The following is a 20,118-nucleotide window of genomic DNA, read 5'->3' on the forward strand; positions in this document are numbered from 1 at the left end:
TTTATTTTGAAGGTACCGGAAATGCTTGGACAATTTAACACCCCCCCCCCCCCCCCCCTTAAAAAAAAAAAAAAGAATTCGGGGCACAAGTTGCAAAAGACACGATTTTAAGTGTCGCCTCTATCGCAAATATGAGCAAAGGCAATGAACATTACTCGTATCTCTCTGAAAAAAGAAAAATGGCATATAACTGTACTTTGATGGCACCAGAACTGTAAGGACAATTTAATCTTATCCCCAAAATCATTGTGTAAAAAAACGTTGCAAAACACGCGATTGTATATTGTGACCGCATCGCAAGTAAAGACGCGTTGTGGACGCATTTTATTTGACTTTTAAAGCCAAAACAACTTGAACTCCACCTTACCCATTCCACCACGCGCGCACACAAAGTTGGGGGGACATGAGAAGATTCTAACAATTACCCTTGATTACTTTCTTTATAAATGATTCACCACGCACAGATTTACGACACTGGTTTTAATTATTATTAATTTTTAACCTTTATTTACCCAGGCAAACAATTAAGAACAAGTTCTTATTTACAATTGCGGCCTGATTTACTGTACTTGAATTAATAAACCTTAGACGATCTGTTTTAACAAGTCACACTTGTTAATGGTGTAATGATGTAACTATTAGTCATCAGTAAAACTCTAACTATATACACTGTCAATTATAAATTTACTTCTCAAGTCATCTGATTTACTTTGAAGGTACCGGATGTTAGTCTGGGAGTCACCCCGAAATTCTTTGGGTCAACGTAGGGAGAAAACTTTCCCAAATATTTATAAACGTCGACTATCACGACTGTAAGTTTATTTGCCTTTTGCAGTGGCTCTGCGGTACATATTTACCCAAAGCTTTTCACGGTCGCTGCGGCAAAAGACATTTTTAAAGTTTTTTTACGGTGTTTTTTTTTTTATGGGCGCCAACAGAACAGATCTCCGTTAGAAAAAAAAATACATTCCCGTTGGAAGTTTGTGAGGGGGACAAAACTACACGCTTTGTGCTTCATAGACAATACTGGCGCTCCTCGGACAAGTTTAAACAAGCATGCTGTTGTTCATCTACAAGTCAAGCGAGCCCCAAATACATTATACGATGTATTGTTCGTGGGATTAGCGGTTCGAGTTGAAGAAACCCGACGACCATTTTCGATAACTGCAGGTAAGCTAGCTGTTGCTAATGCGAAATGGTGGAATTCATATTTTTGCTAAGCATTAATTATTTCCCACGGGACGCAGTTCAACCACCGCTGCTGCTGGGGAAACATTAAGCTGATTGCCTGCAGTGTTTTGGTAACATTTCTCTCCCCAAGGAAGCTCGTTTCTGTTTCCACGGCAACGCCGCTTCGGCGTTTGTCCTCGTGTCTGCTAGAAGGCGGAACCACAGCGAAACCACGGCTCCTCGATTCGCGATCCTTGAGGGAGTCCTTCATGATTCGGAGATGGTAAGGAGAGCTCGGCTGGATCAGGTAGATTCGAATTTCCTAGGAAACGCTACAATCGAAAATGAAGGTTACTTGGTGTTAATTGTTTAGCTTTGCATGTCGAGTCAGATGTAAATGGCGTGGTTTATTGTCTGTTTCAGCCATTTCAGGACGGCATATACTACCCTTATAGCAGTGACACCCAGGGGAATCATTCATCAGCAGGGATCCCATCTCTCCTGAATTCCCCACTCAGCCAGCCCTCCGTAAAGGTCCATTCTGCACTAGGCATGGCTCCTTCCAGTGCGCCACCCACCATTCTGCCGTTCAGGTTCCGCCAGCGTAGGGAGAGTGTAGACTGGCGGCGAATCCACGCTGTAGACATTGATCAGGTGATTAGCCAACTAGATGTGGATATCCTACAGGAGCACATAAGCACCGTGACCTTCTGCAGCTTGGATGGAGAGCGGTGTCAGCGCTGTCAGAGCCCTGTGGATCGAGCGCTCATCAAGATTCTCCAGTTGGCCCAACTCACTGTCGAATGGCTCCTCCACTGTCAGGAATGTCTCACGCTCAATCTGCAAGCAGCGGAGGAGAGGCTGGCGAGTGCCAACATGCAACAGGAGCAGCTACTGGCCCACTTGAAGAAGCAGGAGGAAAGCATGATGGAGATGACGGCCGAGCTCAAGAAACGGAATAAGATTATACGCAAACAGCAAACCCTGTTTGCTCCGCATATCACCAACAGTCAAAAGGTACCAATTCTGCTAACATACTAAATTATTTTTAATTTTGTTTTAACGCTGTTTTGGTGTATTACTAGTTGCATCATTCTCACCCAGTGTCTTATGGTCCCATCTTCGCAAGTGTCTCAGAGGAAAATAGAATGGAATTTAATTGGGCTGCACAATAAATTTAAAAAAAAATCAATATCGTGATTGCCCACACAATATGCATATTGCCAAGCCATGTAATAAATTTCTTATTGAATTGTATGTTTTGATCTGAATTTGACCAACCAAAGCAATATTACAATAATAAGAATACATTGATTTTGCTTATTTTATGCTAGGAAAAAAATATATTATGTTATTAGATAATCCATCCATCCATTTTCTGTACCACTTATAATAAAAATTTAATTTCATTAGCCCCAAGATTAACAGAAATGAGAGCATAGCTGACACAATTTTTGTGATTGAATTGTAAATGCTCCAGCGCCATCATGTTTTGGAACGTTTAATAGAAGCGTTGTTTTTGGACAGGAAGGGGTATCTTCCTGCTGGCAAGCAGATGGTGGGTTCAGTTGAGTTTTAATCCACTTAAAGGGGTGCTAAATGGCTCGCTGGCTTTATTTGTCCCTTGACATTTTGGTGTAATGTATTGAAGCTAATGCATGCTGTGGTGTGTAATCTATAGCAGAGTGCATTCATATTCCACCAGGACATTTATATCGTAAATTAAAAATGATCCTGCTTCTTAAGTACAGGGCTGCCTCTGACGGGCCCAAGCAGTTGCTAAGGCGACAGATAGTGTGTGTCCATGTGGTTGCCAGGTGTGCACAAGCAGCTCACTAACAGTCGCTGATGAATAATTAATAGAGCAGTGTAGCTCAACCTGTATTGACACATGGCATCAATAAAAAAAATCTACACATGCACTGCACACCACCAAACAAAAATGTATGAATAATGATCTCATCTCAAATAAATGACTAAATGCAAAATCTGCGCTTCATTAAGCACAGAGCTGATATACTAGCAGTAAGCCATCATTTATTCTGTTGAATGAATTGCCACAGATTGATACAAAGGGTAACTATATCATTCTGCCTGTCGCTTTGTCTCTATTTGGTGTCATTTGTAATAAAAAAATAAAGAAATTCAGACAAATTAGATGAAATTGGTAGTTTGATGCCCAGCACTATGATATTATTTAAGTTGTATTATTGTGACTGTGGATTCTTCATATCCTTGATGTTGTTAATTGCTTTGGTACATTATTTGGTCATACAGGGTTGGACGCAGCCTTTTTCTTTATATACCTAAGCTCTCTGTTTTTATTTTGAATTTTTGTATAGAAAGACTTTTACTACGTCACTTCCTTCTCCTGTCTGCTTCTCAGTCCAAATCCTGCACCAATCGTGACATCTATTTTTGCTTTATTAACACACCTCCTTTTGTTGTGTTTTAGTGCGCGTTTTGTAAAAAGAAGTTCCTCTCTGCATCATTTCTTCAAAGTCACATGCAGCGGCGCCACCCCGATGAGAGCGATATGCGTAAGTCACATCTAAATTACACAAATACCTTTTTGCTTGTGAAATGATACTTAATTTTTGCTGTCGGTCATTACTGTTTTCAGCAGAGTTACCATCAAGCAGTGAGGAGAAATCTCAAATCCAAGCCCTGAAATTGGAGATGAACAGTCTGAAGGAGCAAATTGGTCAACAGCAACAAATACTGGAAGCCAAAGCGGCTGAGGCAAGAGTGCACAAAATATTTCACTGAGGTTTATTTAAAAAAATATTTCAGGGGACCTGATGACAAACTTCCCACAATAATTGTTCCCCACAGAATCAAAAGCTGCAGCGACACATGGAGGAGAGTGAGCTACGTAAGTCAGCTAGCAATCTAGTAGGCAATGGGTGATGATTGTATTTTGTGAAAAAATATTAATAATAGATATATTATTATTAAATACAAAATCCTTTTCAGAGATGCGAGAAAGCGAGAAGAAATCTCAGATCGAGAGCCTCAAACTGGAGATTAAAAATCTGAAGGATCTTATTCAACACCAACACATCATACAAGCAAGATCGACAGAGGCAAGAAAAAAAGCAATTTGAATCTTCTCACCGTTCGGCCACATTTTTATTCCAGTTTTTGTGCAATTCCAGGATGAAAAGCAACAGTCCAAGGACAAAGACCTGCTAAAGGAACTAGATCATTTTAAAGCGGTAGAGATGGTGCAGATACAAGCCATTCAAAAGCTGGAGCATCAACAGAAACAGCAGGTAAATATATGCAAAACATTACTGTCTTTTATATTCTGCAAGTTTATTTTCACTGCAAAGTAATATTTAAAATATATCATCCTCCAGGACAAAAAATGGGAGGCCAGGCTGGTGAAAATCACAACACATTATGAGTCAGAAAAGAATGACGTACAGTATTTTTTTTTTTAAAGAGTTTAGTTCCACAACATTCTTAACCAGTCCTGAGAGAATCATTCTCCTTTCAGTTGCAGAAAGAGTTGAAAAGATTGCAGTCAGCCATGTCGGAGAACCAAGAGCAGAGCAAGAGGCAGCTGCAGGAGATGCGGAGGAAGATGCAAGAGAAGGAGCAAACCATCCAGGATCAGAGGGAGCAGGTTAGTATTGCTTCACATTCATCAATGTTGTCCACTGTGAATGTGTGCCAACGCGGAAGCAGAGTGGAAGCACAGCCCTTGTTGAGGATTTCCTGTATTTGCTGCATGAGCTGAGTGATACGATGATAACGTATGCTGGATAGGGTGCTTAATCAACAGGAAGCTGATACTTTTCCTGGAAGATATCTGCTCCGAATAATGTGCATACATGCACTTCACCAACTAAAACATAGGTGCACAAAATTGATGCGATCCAATTTAAATCATGTATTCACAATGACTGTTTAGCAGTAATTTTGATGCACGTTGTCAGAGAGGTGTTTATTGCTGCCAAGGCACATTTCTTCATACAGGTGAGCCCAAAAAGAGAAATAGGTAATCAAAGTGTATAATGATGCAAACTAAATTTAAAATCATGGAGGGACACGATAAGCAGGTCTGCTTCATCCCGTTTTCCATTTCGCCAATTCGTGTGTTTGCAGTGCATGTAACGTAATCGCGATGAAGTATGACAATATGTAAGCTGAGATAAACAAGCAAACAATTGTAATTTTGGATCTGCGTGTGTACCTACTGCTGTTATGTTGCTGGTGATTGCTACTCAGTGTAGTAATAGATCCAATCAGATTAAAAATGACAATTCATATGATATTTTGTTCTATTCGTCTTGCAGATACAAAATACATCTTCAAACTTACCCGCTAAAGCACATAAAGTATCAGGTACAGAATCTAACCCATTATTCCTCATCAGAAAACCACCCGTGTGATCCTGATGCATTCTCAATGTCTGTTTTCCAGTGGTAGGAAGTGTACCAGCTCCAGAGCCTAAACCAAAGAAAGTTGTACTTGGTAAGTTCTGAACCTGAACTATGAAATAAACATCAACTCCCAGAGTGTCTGAGCATGGGATTTGTTTGCATGAGGAATTATTGAAGGAATACACCTACTCCCCTCCTGTCCCACCTCTCTTATAACCCCTATTTTATCTCCCTGACTTCTAATGACCCACAAACCTACTGTGCTATTAGAGGAGCTCATCTCTGTTCCTCAGCTGGATCCAATACAAGAGCTGTCAGAAGAGGAGGAAGGTAAAATAGAACCTGAAACTCGAGCAGAATTGGCCAACTGCATGTCGTTTGCATGGATCATCATCAGCATCAGTCTGTTGAGCAGCCGTTTTCTCAGCTTTGTTGTGACTGAGACCATCGTTGTTTTTTTTTTTTCTTTTCATTTATGTTGTCCCTGACCACCCAGAGACCTTAAAAGTTGTAACTTAAAGGCACTGAGGGTTACATAAACAGGTCGAGTGTTTTTTCCGTGCTTGGTCGGCCTTCCTCATGTTACCGCCGTTACTGCTCCTCTGAATGTAACGTGGCATTCCACACAGTCCAAATGTGTTCAATAAGGTCAAAACATGGCAAAGTCACGCGCCAAAAAATAATAAGCACTTCTTCTGTCTACCGTCACACGTCTGAATTAATGAGCACCTCCTACTTAAATTGGCATGTGACCAGGGACAAAGAGGACACCTATCTTTCACCTTGGTGACCTACATGCGAGTACACCAAATGACCTTTAAAACTGATAATAAATGGGCAATTCAATCTTTTGACAGACTTGACCACCATCCCTGAGAAGAGACCAGTGGAGAAAAAGCCTGAACCCTTTCCAGAGAAGAAAGCCAAGGTTCCCGTCAGAAGGAACCCCAATAAGACGGAAATCAAGCGACATCTTGAGCAAGTTGTTTTGACAAAACTGGAGACAGTGGGAGTGAAGCCGGTGAGCTACTGCCCACTTCGCACAATTGTGTAGAATGTATTTGAGGTGTCTTTTGATGGTTGGAGCCTTTAAAAATCTATAATTTCTCGAGCTGCAGTGAACGCATCATCATAACAGCTACAAAAAGAATAAACGAATACTAAGAGTCTATGATTTAAGGGGAAAAAAAAACAAAAGATTAAAGATATTGTAAATTGTACATGTGGTTTTGAATTGTTCGCTTCACAAAACTATAAGGTCTATGAATGGATACATTTGCGTGAGGTAAAATTTCACCCTTTCACATTCTCTGTGCCCCTTTTCTCAGGATCAGAAAAAAATGAAGACCAAAGAGCTCAGGTCAATTCTTGCTAATATACACACAAAGCAACAGAGCCTTGCAAAGAAATTTCCCGACTATTGGCACCATCGTGCGGACATACTTAACACTTTGGAGCAACAGCTGGCCTTGAAGAAGAAGGACAGCAATCTCCAGTCTTTGGACAAATCCAGACACTCTACTCAGGGTATGATCAAGTCTTTGAGCAAGCTTCTTAGCAAATGACATCATCCGGTTTAATTCAGTAGTCACAGTCACACTATTAGTCAGTCTGTGAAAGATTGTTTCTGCCACCCGGACAAAATTAATGCCCTAAGTTAGAGTTAGTGTCAGCGGCTAAGCTGCTTTTAGGGCAGACGTCATCTGTGTTCATCTTCCGTGTAGTGTTGCAGACGCGCCCTCGATCCAGTAGTCTACCCTCCAAAGCATCGCAGGGCATCTCTGAAGCCGTAGCCCGACAAGCCAAGACCCCCCAACCTGCACCAAGAGTCAAGACCACCATCCAACCAAAGACGTCTACACCTAGCCATAAAACTGCTCAGAAAGAACACACTCCCAAGTAAATCAAATTCTTTAAAAAAGTTAGAATGGAAATCTAGAAATTATTATCATTGTGTAAGAAATTAACAATCTTGCTTATGCCTTAGAACACCGCCTTTCAGCTCCTTTGTGGATTCAGAAGATGAGGATACAGACATGGAGGACACTGAGTCTCCTCAACAACAATGGGGCAAACCTTCACACGTCACAACAAATAAGCAGGAAGCAGTTCAAATCACTGCAAGAAAATCCAATTTGATCCAGGCGATGCCAGCTCCAGCTGGTCTTTCATCCTTTAATAGCCAACTTTCTGGTGGTGTGAACAAGACAGCAGCTGTCATGAAGATAGGGAATGACAACCATGATGAGATCTATGAGGATGACTTTTCAGATGTCAGTGAGCTGCAGGAGATTGACTCCAGGCAGCTCCAAAGTTTCAAAGACCAGAATGGCAATGTAGAAAAGACATCCTTCGGTAAAGGTAAGATGGCCAAGTATTGTATCTATTTTAAAAAAAAAACCTAAACTCTTGTAACACTAAATAAATGCAACTGTAAAAATGTTAAATAAATACCGAGCTACTGTCTAATATCCATGTAAAATTTCTTTTTTTAGAAAACAAAGTGAGTGAGTTGGCAAGGAAAATTGAGAGTCAGGTTGCAAATAAAGTGTCAAAGAAACCCGTAGGGGGTGTGAGCGTCTTGCCAGAGGCCAATGATGAGGTTCACGAGTTCTTGGTGAGACTGACAATGAATATCAATCATGAATATTTCACATTTGGAGAGAGTTAATGTTGGAATATGTTGGACAGTCTTCAGATCTGGAGGAGAGCAGCGATGACGCCCATTCCTCTTTTGAAGACAGACAAGGAAAATCGAAACCCGCCCACAACTCCGGAACAACGGTGAGGAGCCATGACTCACCTAGCACCAGCGTGTGGGACTCCTCCACAGGAAAAGATACTTCCATAGGAAAGGCTCCAAGATCAGGTCAGTGCCAAATCATCTGTAGGCGAAATGTCACGTGACCAAACCCAGAAAACAGCTTCGCAGGCTTTTTTGTGTGTGCCTTGATAACCAGTAAAGCAACAAGCTGATGTCAAGATGGTTTAAAGTCAAAATTGCTAGTCTTTTGTTTTGTGCTTGTTAGGTTTGACTGAAGCTGGAACGGGGAGCACCTTGAAGAGCAGTCTATGTTACCTCAGTGACATCTGTGACTCGGAAGATTTTAATAATTAGCACAAATGACACTCTTGATCATCAGACAGTGGCGAAGGTTCTGGTAAATTGCAGAAGGAACCACAAACAAGACACGCCACGTTGTGTTGTCTACAATCACATCCACACCACCGGGCAAACAAAACCGAGAACCTCGATTCCATATATGGAAAACGGACGCAGCATAACAATATGTTAACATAGCTAAGCAATATGTTAGCGTAGCTTAGCATTTTCAATATTACCTCATCCCTGTGCCAATGTTTTTACATATGGTTTCCAATGTGCTTTTTTTCAGATTTCCTTATATTTAGTACACATTACAGTGCTGAACATAATTATTAGACCATCTGTCAAAAAATACAGAAATTATGTAAAAATATATTTATAGTAAAAACTAGTACGTATTTGTTTTACTGATTTAAAAAAGGAGCGAGTAATTTTGTGACATTCAAGCCCAAACACGATTTCTATTCAAGAATTCAGGTACTGTAATAATCTGATTTCTTAAAAAAAAATTATTTTTTTAATTTTCTTTATATAAGACTACGCTGAAAACGTATTCATTGATCACACTTTTTTTTAAAGAAAAATATAGCATCGATAATTATTCTTAGTATCATTAAGATTGTTTATCTATATAATTGATATAATTGGAGTTACAGAGCTGATTTATAGTTCTTAAACTATTACATAAATTTATTTAGGGCAGTCATCATATAAACCTCATATTGGGTGTTGGTCTAGTAAATTTGTTTAGCACTTTGTGTAATGACACTTGTTTATAATTCTTTGTTAAATTAAGTCTTTGTGAATTTTTCTATAGAGAAGTATTTTTACAAGCTATACAGCATTTATTGATGAAGTGAGGAATACATGTCTGTGAAGAAACCTAAAAAAGCTCTTAGAGAAAAAAAACATCACAAGGGTTTGCTGTTGTTTTTGCGTGCATCTTCTATATGCCACGTTTTAGTGGTGGAAAGGCAGAGCGTATTCAGATTCCATGACTGTTTGTTCCTCCTGTCTGTGCATCCGGCCATCCAATAGCTGACCAGACTGCAAACTAAAACATTGATAACATAGTTCAATGTCGCTAAGTAGATTGTTTTTGCAGATACTAATTCTTTCAGAAGTGATTGTCACAGTTTGAGAAAGAAATTTATCTTTATAGCACACTTATAAAACCAACCGCAGCTGAAACAAAGTACTGTGCAATGTCAAAAATATAAACATAAAAAAAAAACAACAACACACAAGCAATAATGATTTTTATAACAATATTGTCATTTTTAAAGCATACGCTGCTGTCCTACGGTGCAGAAGGTCAGTAATTGCATGGCAGGATATAAATGGGGAAAGGTTGCGGGCTGCTGATCTTAACATGCATTTACAGGTTGCGACAAGAATCCACTAGCTTGTGCGGAAAAGAAACTGGGTATGTTACATAAAAATCTGAAAAGGGAATTTTCACAAATGAATATGACAAACCGCAGGGTTTGACATCAGGGGACAGGAGAGAAACCAATCACAGCTCAGCTTCAGAAAACTGGTTGGTCGTGATTAGTTGTGCCTACGACCTGACAACTGTGATGTCATAGTTGACAGCAAGTGAGGTGGATTTTGCAAACTGAATTTATATTCCACAAATGAAACATTAATCACAACACTGTTTAGACTATTTGGGTTACACAGAACATATAACAACAAACATTTTAATATGGTGTATTACAATAAAGCGCTGACTCATGTTAGAGGGAAATCTTTTTTGTCTTTCTTTTTGAACACAGTGACTGAAATGAAATTCAGCTCGATATTTCTTTTGTTTATTAAAAAGGCCAATCCCTCTGGTCTTTTCTCAATACAAGACCGCCATACGTATAGTAATACATTTTGCTCAGACAAAGTCATCCCTGCTGAAGGTGGCAGTTGTCTTTGTTGCCGCTCTGCCTGGTCCACTCTTCCTACCCTCATAAAACAGCGGTGGCCCCAGGGTGACCCTGGAGGATGTAGGTGGGAGCATATATGTCTTTCGGGTGCGAGCGGTGGCATATGTGGCTGGTCTCCGTGGTCTGTTTGAGGAACTTAACACCGGAAACAAAAAATGATTGCATCAAAAAGCCTTTTCAAATTGGACATTTTGTTGTGTTTGCATTGTTTACCTTGATGGAAGACCTTCTTTTCCAGAGAAGTAAGTCAACACTGTACCACCGGAGAGCAAAAGGATGGAGCCCCCCCAGCCTATGAAAACTGCAGCTCCAATCTCAAATCTGAATATTGATTTGAATACGTTAATAGTGATCTTTTACATTTCTCTTTCTCGTCAGACATACAGTACTTACTTTTGCGCCCTGAAATTTGGGTCAAGGAATTCAGTGATCACCCTGTTGGCCCACCAGGAGTAAGTGATCATACCACAGAAGCCTAGCACAAAAATAGCCCATTTTTCTGAAATCCAGTTTGTCAACGAGAAAAGTCAGTAATCTTTTTACACTTGGCTAATAATCAAATTTACCTGAGGCAAGATAGGTGATTCCACCTGCAAAAGTCACTCTTGAATTTGCAAGCTCTGATCCACCTATTTTAGTGCACTTCATGCCAATGAGAGTGAGAACGCCACCAAAGAAGCCAGTGATGACCGCGCAGACTGCCAATGCCCTACATGCATGCAGGAATGCTGCAAAGACATATATGATGACTTCCAAGAACATGTCCCGTATGTATAAGACATTTATCTTTCCCAGTTAACAGTGCAAGGAAATATTCTGAGATTTTCTTGTGATGATTACAAATTGAATTTATGCAACTTGGAGGTAGTAAAATGCTTAATTTGCATTTTTTTAAAAAGTAAAGATATTCTTAAATCAGCATAAAGAATAGGTTGAAGGACACATAATTTTGTCTCTAATTCAAATTTATGTTGGTCAGTCTCGTGTGTCAGCTTTATTTGATTTGCAATTGGAGTGAAGCATTTGTTTGAGGTTCTCACCCGATATGTGATTTGTTGCCAGTATCTTACCAGGCAGGGCCAACATGGAAGGGTAGTCTTTGCAGTCGGACACCCCTGTGGTGTCTGAGATGCAGTCCCTCCACAGGTTGGAGTAGTAGTTGGAGGTGGTCAGGACAATGCTGCCCACCTCAGAGAAGGTCCAGTACTCTGTGGGAAGGGTAGAGCACACCAATATCCAGCCGCAAAGGCAGGACACAAAGCAGCCAATTTCTGTGTACATCACCACCGTCCTGTACTTCATGGTGAGCGTCAACCATCAAAACGAGGAGAAAAAAATGGAAGTTTTTCTCTGTAGCTTCTGTGACACTGCAGAGTTAGAGCTTTGACTGCATTTTGTTTTCCATCTTATCTTTTTGGACAGTTTTGCCCAGTCAGCATCATTTGCTTTCCCAGAGCTCAGGTCCCCGAATGATGGCTACTTAAGTCATCTTTTGTTGGCCTGCATGTGGGACTTGTGAGACAAACTGGACAAACCAGACTAAAGTTGCTGCTGTCATGGTTTGTAAAGTTAAACACCCACTTCTGAGTTGCACATCCGTTTTCTCAGGTGAGCTGTGGCCTACCCCAATTAACTAATTTTAAAAGCAAGCCAAGTCATTTTTGTTTGTAATAATTTGTTTTCATCTCCACTACATGGTATTCAACCTAATATTGTGTTTGTCTACTGGGAGCAAAATAAAGTTCAGTGTCTTGCTCAACGACACTTTGACATGATCACCGGGCTTGAGGATTGAACCCACAACCTTCTAGATTGGAGACTGATTTATTTAATTTATATCATTTTAATTCGCCTAATAAGAAACATTTACAATGGGCAGTTTGTTGAACTTATGTCGTCATTAAAGCATGACCTATGAGTTTTCCTACACTCACAAAAAACATAAAAATTTGCACATTTATTATGATTTGCTGCTTCAACATTAAATTCAAAGCTATGAATCGTTATCAAGCTGTAAATTGTTAGAACTACATTTGATTATAAACACAATGTTTACATTAGTTGCAATACAACAACTTATAAAACTAGTACAAAATACAGACATGTATTCAAACATATTTTATTTTAATCACGGGATATTCTCCTCGCATCTCGGGTGAAGGAAAAACCCACTGTCAGTTCAGCAACTTTGCCGGTAGGGGGCACTACCTCAATTCATCACCGCAAATCTGCTCCGTTTTCTGGGCGACGAAAAAGTGCTCTTTAATCTAGAGCAGGTGTTGTCAATCGGTCCATGCATGTCTTGTATGATTTGTTTGTTGAAATAATGCATGCAGTGTACACAAGTAGGAGTCAAATTTTGTGAAACAGCCCGATAAGTAGTTGGATATTATACGTGCTAACACTGACAATTGTTTTTTTTGCTCCAGGCCACGAACCAAGAGAGATTCCTGCACTGAAGGCGCCTCCTCATAACATAATGTTTTTAGGTGGGGAGAAAAATCAAATGTTCTTTGACAAGTGGTGGATTTTCATCTCCCAAAATTGGTCTAATTTAGTTTGTTTGCATTCTATAAACTTCTACAAACTTTGTCATACAAGTCTTAACCTGGTTTTAATTGCCTAGTCTTTGTCTTGACTGGGGGACTCAACTTGTCATGGCTTGGTGTTGACTGCAACATAGCTGGGTACATTTACTCCATTCAAAAATAGAAACATGTCGTAAACAGTGTTCCAGCCGTAAGAACTGCGCCACACTGGTCTTCTGAAGTCATTAATGCAAGTCTGTGTCACTCAAATATAGGAGTTCTTTAGGAACGCCGCTGTCTGACTCCTCGAGCCGCCGGACAATGATGTCATAAGACTGCTGCGGATGCTACGTGACCCGGACAGTGCTGATGCACTGGATCTGGACAAGAGGCCAGACTCTGAAGCTGACACTGAGCCGGCAGAATTGTTTGTTCGCGTCGTGCTTGACCCGCGCTCTGATTGGGCTGAGCTTCCAGATGTCAATCCCGAAGAGATGGCGGACACGTTGGAAGGCACGGAGGACAGCTCGGATACAGAGGATGCTTTGGACTTGGAGGTGATTCCAGATACTGAGGACAGCTCTGTGGTGGACTTGGTTTTGGGGTCTTTTTCCACATCTGGTAATTTTCGGACAATCACCCTGCATAGAAAGAGAGGCACAGTTTCTCTGTCACTTTCCGTTACTCTCATTTTCACTGTTAATTTCTTGACACGCAAAAACAAATGAAAATGACGTGTTGTATTGGTATCGTGTTGTTGATTCTTGACTCACGTTTGTACTTGTCCAAATAGTGGCCTGCACACGGACCACAAATAGAAAACACCTCCCGCCATTTGAAAAGCGGAGCCAACCCAACCGAGGAACAGCGGGGTGCCGAGGTCAAACCTAAGATCATTTAGGAATGGGATCAGTGTAAAGTTAGTCTGCTCAGTATTTAAGATTTTACTTACCTAAGTCCAATAAAGTTTGGGTTGAAGTATTCTACTGAGACATATTGTGCATAAACAGCATATCCACTTGTGGACAGTGAACCTACAACAAGACAAGAAAAATATGTATTAATATTAATGTTAAAATATTAGACATAACTATCACTTTTATACCACAGTAAGCCAAAACCATAATGTTAAACATTTTGTTTAATTAATAGCTCTCACAACATGAATACAAGCTCAATACTAAATATTTTGAAGCAAATTTCTAGAGTTATATTACTGGATCTTGATAGATATGCAGATATGTTTATACTACATTAGTAATAATCTAATCTAATCATGATAGTATTAAAATGAGACTATACCACTGATTATGTGGCACCAACCGCCAGTGTAGATCTTCTTGTATTTTGACTTGTCTTTCCCGCCTATGAAGGTACACTCCATGCCCAACAAGCTGAGCACAAAGCCCAGCATGCCCAGGGACAGAGCAGCCATCAACAGGCCTCGCACAATCTGAATGTGTCCTGGAATCACACCACAAGACACATGACTTAGCAGTCAGGTTCAGAGCGAGTTTGAAGTTTCTCGGATAGTGCGGTACCCACCTTCCACGGACCAGAGCACAGGGAAGTCATAGCAGTTACTAACAGCTGTTGAATCTGTAAAGCAAGATCTCCACAGACTGGACCAGTACCAGGCCACCTTCAAAATGGAGGAGCCTCCCATGCCCCCGACAGAGCTGATCTTCCAACCCTCCATGGCCATGGTGCAAGCCACGAAGATCCAACCCAGTACTGTCATCAGGAAGCCCCAGATCTGAACCACTCGAATCCGCATCCCTGGTTATATCCTTTTCGCACTCACCTTTTTGGTAAGGGTTTATGTCCTACTGCAGATGATGAATGTTGATCTTACCTTCAAATACCAACAACTGCTCATTTTAGGAAATGGAATAACCTGAGTGGCTCGCAAATACAAGGCAGGGCTATGTTGTTGTTGTTGTTCTGCAAGTTTTAACATGCGGGTGGGAGATAAGGGTACCTCGAGTTCCCATTGGTACGAATGACAGTTGCCAGATTAGTACCTGGGCTCTGGGTGCTTGTCTAAGCATACATCTCTAATTACCAAAAACTGAAGAGCCAAGTCAGCAGATTTGGTAGATTATAGATACCTTTTTATTTATTGCTTAGGGTTGATTATCCATATTCGGTCTAGTTTTATCAACAACTGTGCAAACGTCTGCCACAATGACCTTAGCGTGTTCCAGCCGAGGCTGCTTATGGCATCAGTCACTGCAACCTCACTGTGCCTGTGCTTCCATAATTAAAACACATTCCCATAACGGCTTAATGCCGAGGTGATGTGGGCAGTAATTCATACTCTGTCATCAACAATGAATTGGCCAGAGTGACTATAATGGGCTTTAGAGTAACAAAGTGAAGCTTACTTGACCTGAAATGACTGTCAGGAATTTTATTCCATATTTTGGCTTCATTAAAGGAAATGTGTATAAAATGTTTTGATATTTTTAGTGTTTAAATATTTTAAAATCCCACTGCTAATTTCAATAACATGAAAGAGATACACATACATAAATGTTTTTACTTTTTTGAGGAAGAAGGTGAAGTACTGTTCCAAGCATGAGCCCACGTAAAAGCACAGGAAGAACAGTTGCGTTAAAATTGGTGCTTTAAAAGAATATCAATCAAACTTTATTCATAGGGCACTTTTCATGTTTACAGCTCAAAGTCCTTTACAAATTCAAATCAAAGAAAGAATACAGACAAAATATGAAACACTTGAAAGGAAGAAGTCCAAAGTGTAGAAATACCCACAATTTTGCCCCAAAGTCATGTTTTCTTTTGTAAAATGCACGCTGGTATTTAAAAATACAATGTCGCCATTCTGCAATGCCACGGACACCCGACACTTGTTTATGAATTCAGTGGAACGTGTCGGGCACTGGCTAAGCTTCAGCTGATTATTCAGAAGTGTAGATTGATGGTTGATTGGTGGGGAAACCTCCTGTCAAGTCCAGATTGTCTGTAGCTTTAGATATGACCCGGTGGTCCGTGGAGGTCATATCAGTGAAGATGGAGACCATGAGAGGCCTTTGATAATATTATTAGAAGCTCACCTATCAAAATTAAGTATTTTGTATTTGAAACTGCTGTCATTGTGACAGTGCAGATGAATGAGGAATAATAAGGAAGAATAAGTGAGGCAGGTAGTAAAGGTCAGATGAGAGTTGGAGTTTGAATGCGAATACGTGCCAAATGAAATTAAAAAGTTATAAATCCGCCACATTTAAAGAATCACCTGTATATGTCCTGCTACAATATTTCTTTTTCAAAGTTCACCCACACGCATGATCTCATGTTGACCAACAATTTCACACATAGGCGTTTCTTCCAAATTTCCTGGATGGCTTCAAAAACTCTCTTTGCAGGCTGCTAGTGGCCTTGCTGCCCTCGCCGTGTGTGTGTGGAAACACAGCCGCACCCCTTGAGGAGTGATGAAGTCTGCAAACACCCGAAGAAATGAAGTGACATGAATTGCAATAGAGACAACAGACACCGAGATGTTTTGAACACTAATTAATCCCTCATTCACATCTTTGATGCTTTTTTGGCTCCATTCAGGGTTAACTGTAATTCCAATAATTACCTAACGACCTGCTCAACCTCCAAAAGTCTAAGTATGTCCATCAGATTTCAACCAAAACAAAACATTGGCCACTAATCAGGTTAATGTGGTTAATGTGTTCCTGAGAACTGTTGCTAAATGAGGCTCAACTTGCCTGACGCTCGAGCCTGCTGACAGGGAGAGACAGAAAATCAAACCTCCCAAGATGCATAACACAGATCCCGCCCAGCCGATGAAGAGCGCCGCTCCCAGTTCAAATCTACCAATGATATCAAATGGAAATTTAGAACAGGACTTTAATATAAGTCACTCGGGTTCTTGTATTTACCTACTTCTGAGCAACGAAGAGGGGGTCGAAAAACTCGGTCGTGATCCTGTGAGCATATATGGAGCAGGCGGTCATGCAGCACAAGCCTGTGGAGGCAAAAACAAAATGTAATTCTGTGACTTCAAATTAGGACTAGAGGTAAAGAGTAATTTTTACCGCTGAGGATGTACTGGAAACCTGCAAAGACTGCCAGGCGAGTTTTGATATTCTCGGAGCCTCCTACTTTTGTGCACTTCATTCCAAGCAGGGCAAGTACGGCACCAAAGAAACCCAGACACACCGCTGCAATCATCAGGCCCCGGCATACTTGGATGTAAGCTTGAAAACAAGGACAGAGGAGCAGGAAGAGGTATGACATCCATCACAAGTCAGGACCAGAATATGAACTCAACTCACCATCCAGAGCCAGCATGGAGGGAAAGTCCTTGCAGTTGGACACACCTGTGGAGTCGGTCACGCATGTTTTCCACAGGTTGGACCAGAAGGTCGCCGTAGTAATGACCGTCCCATCCACCGAGGAGACCTTCCAGTAGTCCGTAGGAAGTGTGGATGACACCAGGATCCATCCGGAGACACTCAGGAGAAATGCAACAATCTCCGTTGCCATGGTGCTCATTGTTCCTTGGCCTTTGGATCCACGGATCAAATCAGGCTCTGAACTTTTTTAAGGCTCCTGCTGGTGAGACGCCCTCCGCCCATAATTGACTGAGCAGTTCTGGGCGGGTAGGTCCACTACCTGTGCATCAAGGCAGATACTTGATTACTTGAGGTTCTCGTGTCGGTGGCTGATATTCAATAAGTAGTTTTATGTCATTGGACTTCAGGCATGCATAGAACTCATCACTCCACACGGTGTTCATGGGGTCTACAGCAGGGTCGAAGGAAGTCATTAATTGACAGGATGTGAGGGGGTCCCTGACAGAGAAGAAACACATGATGGGGAAAAGAGATAGCCTGTTATCATAGTGGCAGACTCGCTGCACTCAGTTTACAACACTAGAGCGCCATCAAGTGGTAATCCGCAGACATTTAATGGAGGCTACTAGACTGTGACTTTACCATTGAGCCATCCATCCATTATCTGAACTTTATTCTCACGCAGGTATGCTGGTGTCTATCTCAGTTGACTTTGTGCAGCAGGCGGGGTACACCCTAAAATGGTTGTAAGCCAATCGCAGTAGACAAACAATCATTCAGACTCATAATTATACTACAGGACAATTTAGAGACAATTAACCTATCATGTATGTTTCTAGAATGTGGAAGAAAAGGCACGGGGAGAATTTGCAAATTTCACACAGAAAGGCCCAAGGCATGGAATCAAACCAGGGACGACCTCTGTTAGACGGACGTGCTAACCGGTCAACCACAGGGCCCACCTTTATTCCAAAAATCAAAATTTCAGTGCTAAATATATGCTAGTGGTAATTTTTGTCATTTTTGTAATTTCTGATTCATGTAGGAAGACAAGAAGAAGTAGGGAAGAGAGGCTCTCAAGCTTCAAGACTGCCAACTCTCCCCTTAAAGTTCAAACTGATAAACATTGTACATTGTGCACCAAATTCAAAATGAGATAAAAAAATAATAGTGTATGAAGATTAGCTTGTCTTTGGAGTGTATCCAATTGAATATGGGTTGAAAAAGATGTGCAAATCATTGTATTCGGTTTTTATTTATTTACACAATGTTTGGGATTTGTACATAGTATAAAAAAATACTATGATCAAATCTGCTTTAAATAAAAGCATGAATGCATTTTAAACCCCAAAAGTTCATCAGTCACTTAAATGTTGAGCTGTCTCATGAAGTTTACATGACGTGAGATGCCCTTGGCATCTGTTGTCTGGAAATTTGTGTGCTGTGTTTTTTTTACGTTTCTAAACCTGTTGCTGAGCTAATCTGACCTCATTTAACAAGGCCATAAAACTTTTCTAATCAGCATTCCAGAAAAGGAAATTCCAAGTGGGTTGCCGAAGGAATCTTCTGCAGAAAGGTTGGCTCATTTGGTGAAGGCGTGGTGCCAAAAATAAAGCAAGATGAAAGTTCCAGTCCAAACTTATACTTTATTTTCTACATCATTTATCCTGTTCAAGGTCGTGAGAAAGTGCGCCAGGTGACTTTTTGTTGAAAGGCAGACTACACCTTAGACTGGATGTCTGCCAACCACGAGGCACACAAAGACCGCGACATTCACAGTGCAATTAGGCAACTGAACTAAAAGTGCAAAAAACTGTGACAATTATTTATTGATAGATGCTCGATGTTGATTATCTTTGTCCATTGTATTTTATCCACACATAGATTTTACTAAGGGGCACAATACACATGTCTGGTGGATTGACTTTCTGCTCAGCACTCATTCATGCTGAGCACTGAAATGTAATCCAGCACAAGCTAGGCTCCCCAAGACGTTTGTTACACAGAGCATGTGAGCATTGTTGGCATTGCAATCAAAGATACACCTCCCCTTGAAGTCTCTCACGTGCTTTGTAATCTTCGAGCAAAACAGAAAAAGATTACTGGACTTTTTCTTCCTCCTTCTGCACGTCATATCTTATCATCATCTGTATCCTTTTGTACTGTGCGATTTAACCATGTTTGGAAAGAATGTAACGAACTACTTCTGCTTTGTCTTTTGTTAAATAAAAACAGGATCGTGATCATAACAAGGAACGAAAAGAGAACCGACCCTACAGGGTTGTGGAGCGATGATTTTGACCTTTTTGTGTTAAACAAGTTTGAATAATCCCCACCTGACTTATCCTCCCCGGTGCTTTTCTCAGAGTAACTTGGCTCAAGGTTGACATGTGAGTTTTTTATTATGAGATTTGACACTGTTGGGATAATGGTTTACCACGACTGCACGTGACATGACAGGAAATGAAAGTCAACAACATAAGGATAGGCATATGTCTAACTCTCAGTAAACTCACGCAGTGTATTAGAATATACAGAGAATTGGTTTCAGACATTTTACTCCTTGTCAAAAATAATAATAACGGAAAAAAGCTTTTAGATGCTGCTATGATTCCTCCTTCTGACTGACACATTTTTTGCTGAGTAATTCTGACA

The 20,118-nt window shown here is 40.7% G+C and overlaps 4 protein-coding genes and 1 long non-coding RNA gene across 15 annotated transcripts; 2 read left to right on the plus strand and 3 right to left on the minus strand.

The window, feature by feature from the left end:
* Positions 1-78: 78 nt before the first annotated feature.
* Positions 79-10,409, plus strand: dzip1 (DAZ interacting zinc finger protein 1). 9 transcript variants are annotated; one of them, XM_088368745.1, is made up of 21 exons: positions 79-1,170; positions 1,322-1,477; positions 1,594-1,824; positions 1,993-2,187; positions 3,626-3,710; positions 3,794-3,912; positions 4,006-4,045; positions 4,147-4,256; positions 4,329-4,445; positions 4,533-4,595; positions 4,673-4,801; positions 5,475-5,523; positions 5,602-5,652; positions 5,832-5,891; positions 6,419-6,582; positions 6,890-7,088; positions 7,286-7,460; positions 7,549-7,922; positions 8,057-8,178; positions 8,253-8,430; positions 8,591-10,409. In XM_088368745.1, the coding sequence occupies exons 2-21, from the start codon at positions 1,451-1,453 to the stop codon at positions 8,677-8,679; spliced, it is 2,577 nt and encodes an 858-aa protein (XP_088224871.1). In that variant the 5' UTR covers positions 79-1,170; positions 1,322-1,450; the 3' UTR covers positions 8,680-10,409. The 9 variants fall into 9 exon arrangements, with proteins under 9 accessions (XP_088224871.1, XP_088224865.1, XP_088224867.1 ...); XM_088368739.1 differs by having other exon boundaries at positions 1,594-2,187; XM_088368741.1 differs by having other exon boundaries at positions 1,594-2,187; positions 3,797-3,912.
* Positions 9,910-12,101, minus strand: cldn10d (claudin 10d). Of its 2 annotated transcripts, none has more exons than XM_088368748.1 (5): positions 11,645-12,101; positions 11,171-11,332; positions 10,998-11,079; positions 10,818-10,925; positions 9,910-10,739 (listed from the first exon to the last, which is right to left on the minus strand). In XM_088368748.1, exons 1-5 carry the CDS (start codon positions 11,904-11,906, stop codon positions 10,553-10,555), a joined length of 801 nt encoding a protein of 266 aa, XP_088224874.1. In that variant the 5' UTR covers positions 11,907-12,101; the 3' UTR covers positions 9,910-10,552. The 2 variants fall into 2 exon arrangements, with proteins under 2 accessions (XP_088224874.1, XP_088224875.1); XM_088368749.1 differs by having other exon boundaries at positions 11,675-12,097.
* A 447-nt stretch (positions 12,102-12,548) lies between these two features.
* cldn10e (claudin 10e) lies at positions 12,549-15,040 on the minus strand. 2 transcript variants are annotated; one of them, XM_088369575.1, is made up of 6 exons: positions 14,937-15,017; positions 14,678-14,866; positions 14,435-14,596; positions 14,085-14,166; positions 13,906-14,019; positions 12,549-13,773 (listed from the first exon to the last, which is right to left on the minus strand). In XM_088369575.1, the coding sequence occupies exons 2-6, from the start codon at positions 14,835-14,837 to the stop codon at positions 13,398-13,400; spliced, it is 894 nt and encodes a 297-aa protein (XP_088225701.1). In that variant the 5' UTR covers positions 14,838-14,866; positions 14,937-15,017; the 3' UTR covers positions 12,549-13,397. The 2 variants fall into 2 exon arrangements, with proteins under 2 accessions (XP_088225701.1, XP_088225700.1); XM_088369574.1 differs by having other exon boundaries at positions 14,678-15,040.
* Positions 12,854-14,118, plus strand: LOC148401726 (uncharacterized). Its single transcript, XR_015857211.1, has 2 exons — positions 12,854-13,093; positions 13,408-14,118. It is a non-coding gene; the product is annotated as an uncharacterized LOC148401726 (long non-coding RNA).
* Positions 15,041-16,032: 992 nt separating the features above from the next.
* LOC148401727 (claudin-10-like) lies at positions 16,033-17,885 on the minus strand. Its single transcript, XM_088367544.1, has 4 exons — positions 17,443-17,885; positions 17,203-17,364; positions 17,051-17,132; positions 16,033-16,594 (listed from the first exon to the last, which is right to left on the minus strand). The coding sequence occupies exons 1-4, from the start codon at positions 17,660-17,662 to the stop codon at positions 16,465-16,467; spliced, it is 594 nt and encodes a 197-aa protein (XP_088223670.1). The 5' UTR covers positions 17,663-17,885; the 3' UTR covers positions 16,033-16,464.
* Between the last annotated feature and the right edge of the window lie 2,233 nt (positions 17,886-20,118).

This window comes from Syngnathus floridae, chromosome 2, assembly GCF_059516105.1.
Source record: "Syngnathus floridae isolate MCC-2025c chromosome 2, RoL_Sflo_1.0, whole genome shotgun sequence".
NCBI lineage: Eukaryota > Metazoa > Chordata > Actinopteri > Syngnathiformes > Syngnathidae > Syngnathus > Syngnathus floridae.

Excerpts from the sequence above, each read along its gene's own strand:
- dzip1 (XM_088368739.1), top strand. The coding sequence starts at position 1,451 with ATGGTAAGGAGAGCTCGGCTGGATCAG. Across the intron at positions 1,478-1,593 it reads GGAGAGCTCGGCTGGATCAG|CCATTTCAGGACGGCATATA; the intron begins GTAGATTCGAAT and ends TGTCTGTTTCAG. Across the intron at positions 6,583-6,889 it reads AGACAGTGGGAGTGAAGCCG|GATCAGAAAAAAATGAAGAC; the intron begins GTGAGCTACTGC and ends CCCTTTTCTCAG.
- cldn10d (XM_088368748.1), bottom strand. The coding sequence starts at position 11,906 with ATGAAGTACAGGACGGTGGTGATGTACACAGAAATTGGCTGCTTTGTG. Across the intron at positions 10,926-10,997 it reads CCAAATTTCAGGGCGCAAAA|ATTTGAGATTGGAGCTGCAG; the intron begins GTAAGTACTGTA and ends ATCAATATTCAG. Across the intron at positions 10,740-10,817 it reads AAAGAAGGTCTTCCATCAAG|TTCCTCAAACAGACCACGGA; the intron begins GTAAACAATGCA and ends TCCGGTGTTAAG.
- cldn10e (XM_088369574.1), bottom strand. The coding sequence starts at position 14,909 with ATGCGGATTCGAGTGGTTCAGATCTGGGGCTTCCTGATGACAGTACTG. Across the intron at positions 14,167-14,434 it reads TTGGTGCCACATAATCAGTG|GTTCACTGTCCACAAGTGGA; the intron begins GTATAGTCTCAT and ends GTCTTGTTGTAG. Across the intron at positions 13,774-13,905 it reads CTATTTGGACAAGTACAAAC|GGTGATTGTCCGAAAATTAC; the intron begins GTGAGTCAAGAA and ends CTTTCTATGCAG.
- LOC148401727 (XM_088367544.1), bottom strand. The coding sequence starts at position 17,662 with ATGAGCACCATGGCAACGGAGATTGTTGCATTTCTCCTGAGTGTCTCC. Across the intron at positions 17,365-17,442 it reads CTCCATGCTGGCTCTGGATG|CTTACATCCAAGTATGCCGG; the intron begins GTGAGTTGAGTT and ends CTTGTTTTCAAG. Across the intron at positions 17,133-17,202 it reads TTTCCAGTACATCCTCAGCG|GCTTGTGCTGCATGACCGCC; the intron begins GTAAAAATTACT and ends TTGCCTCCACAG.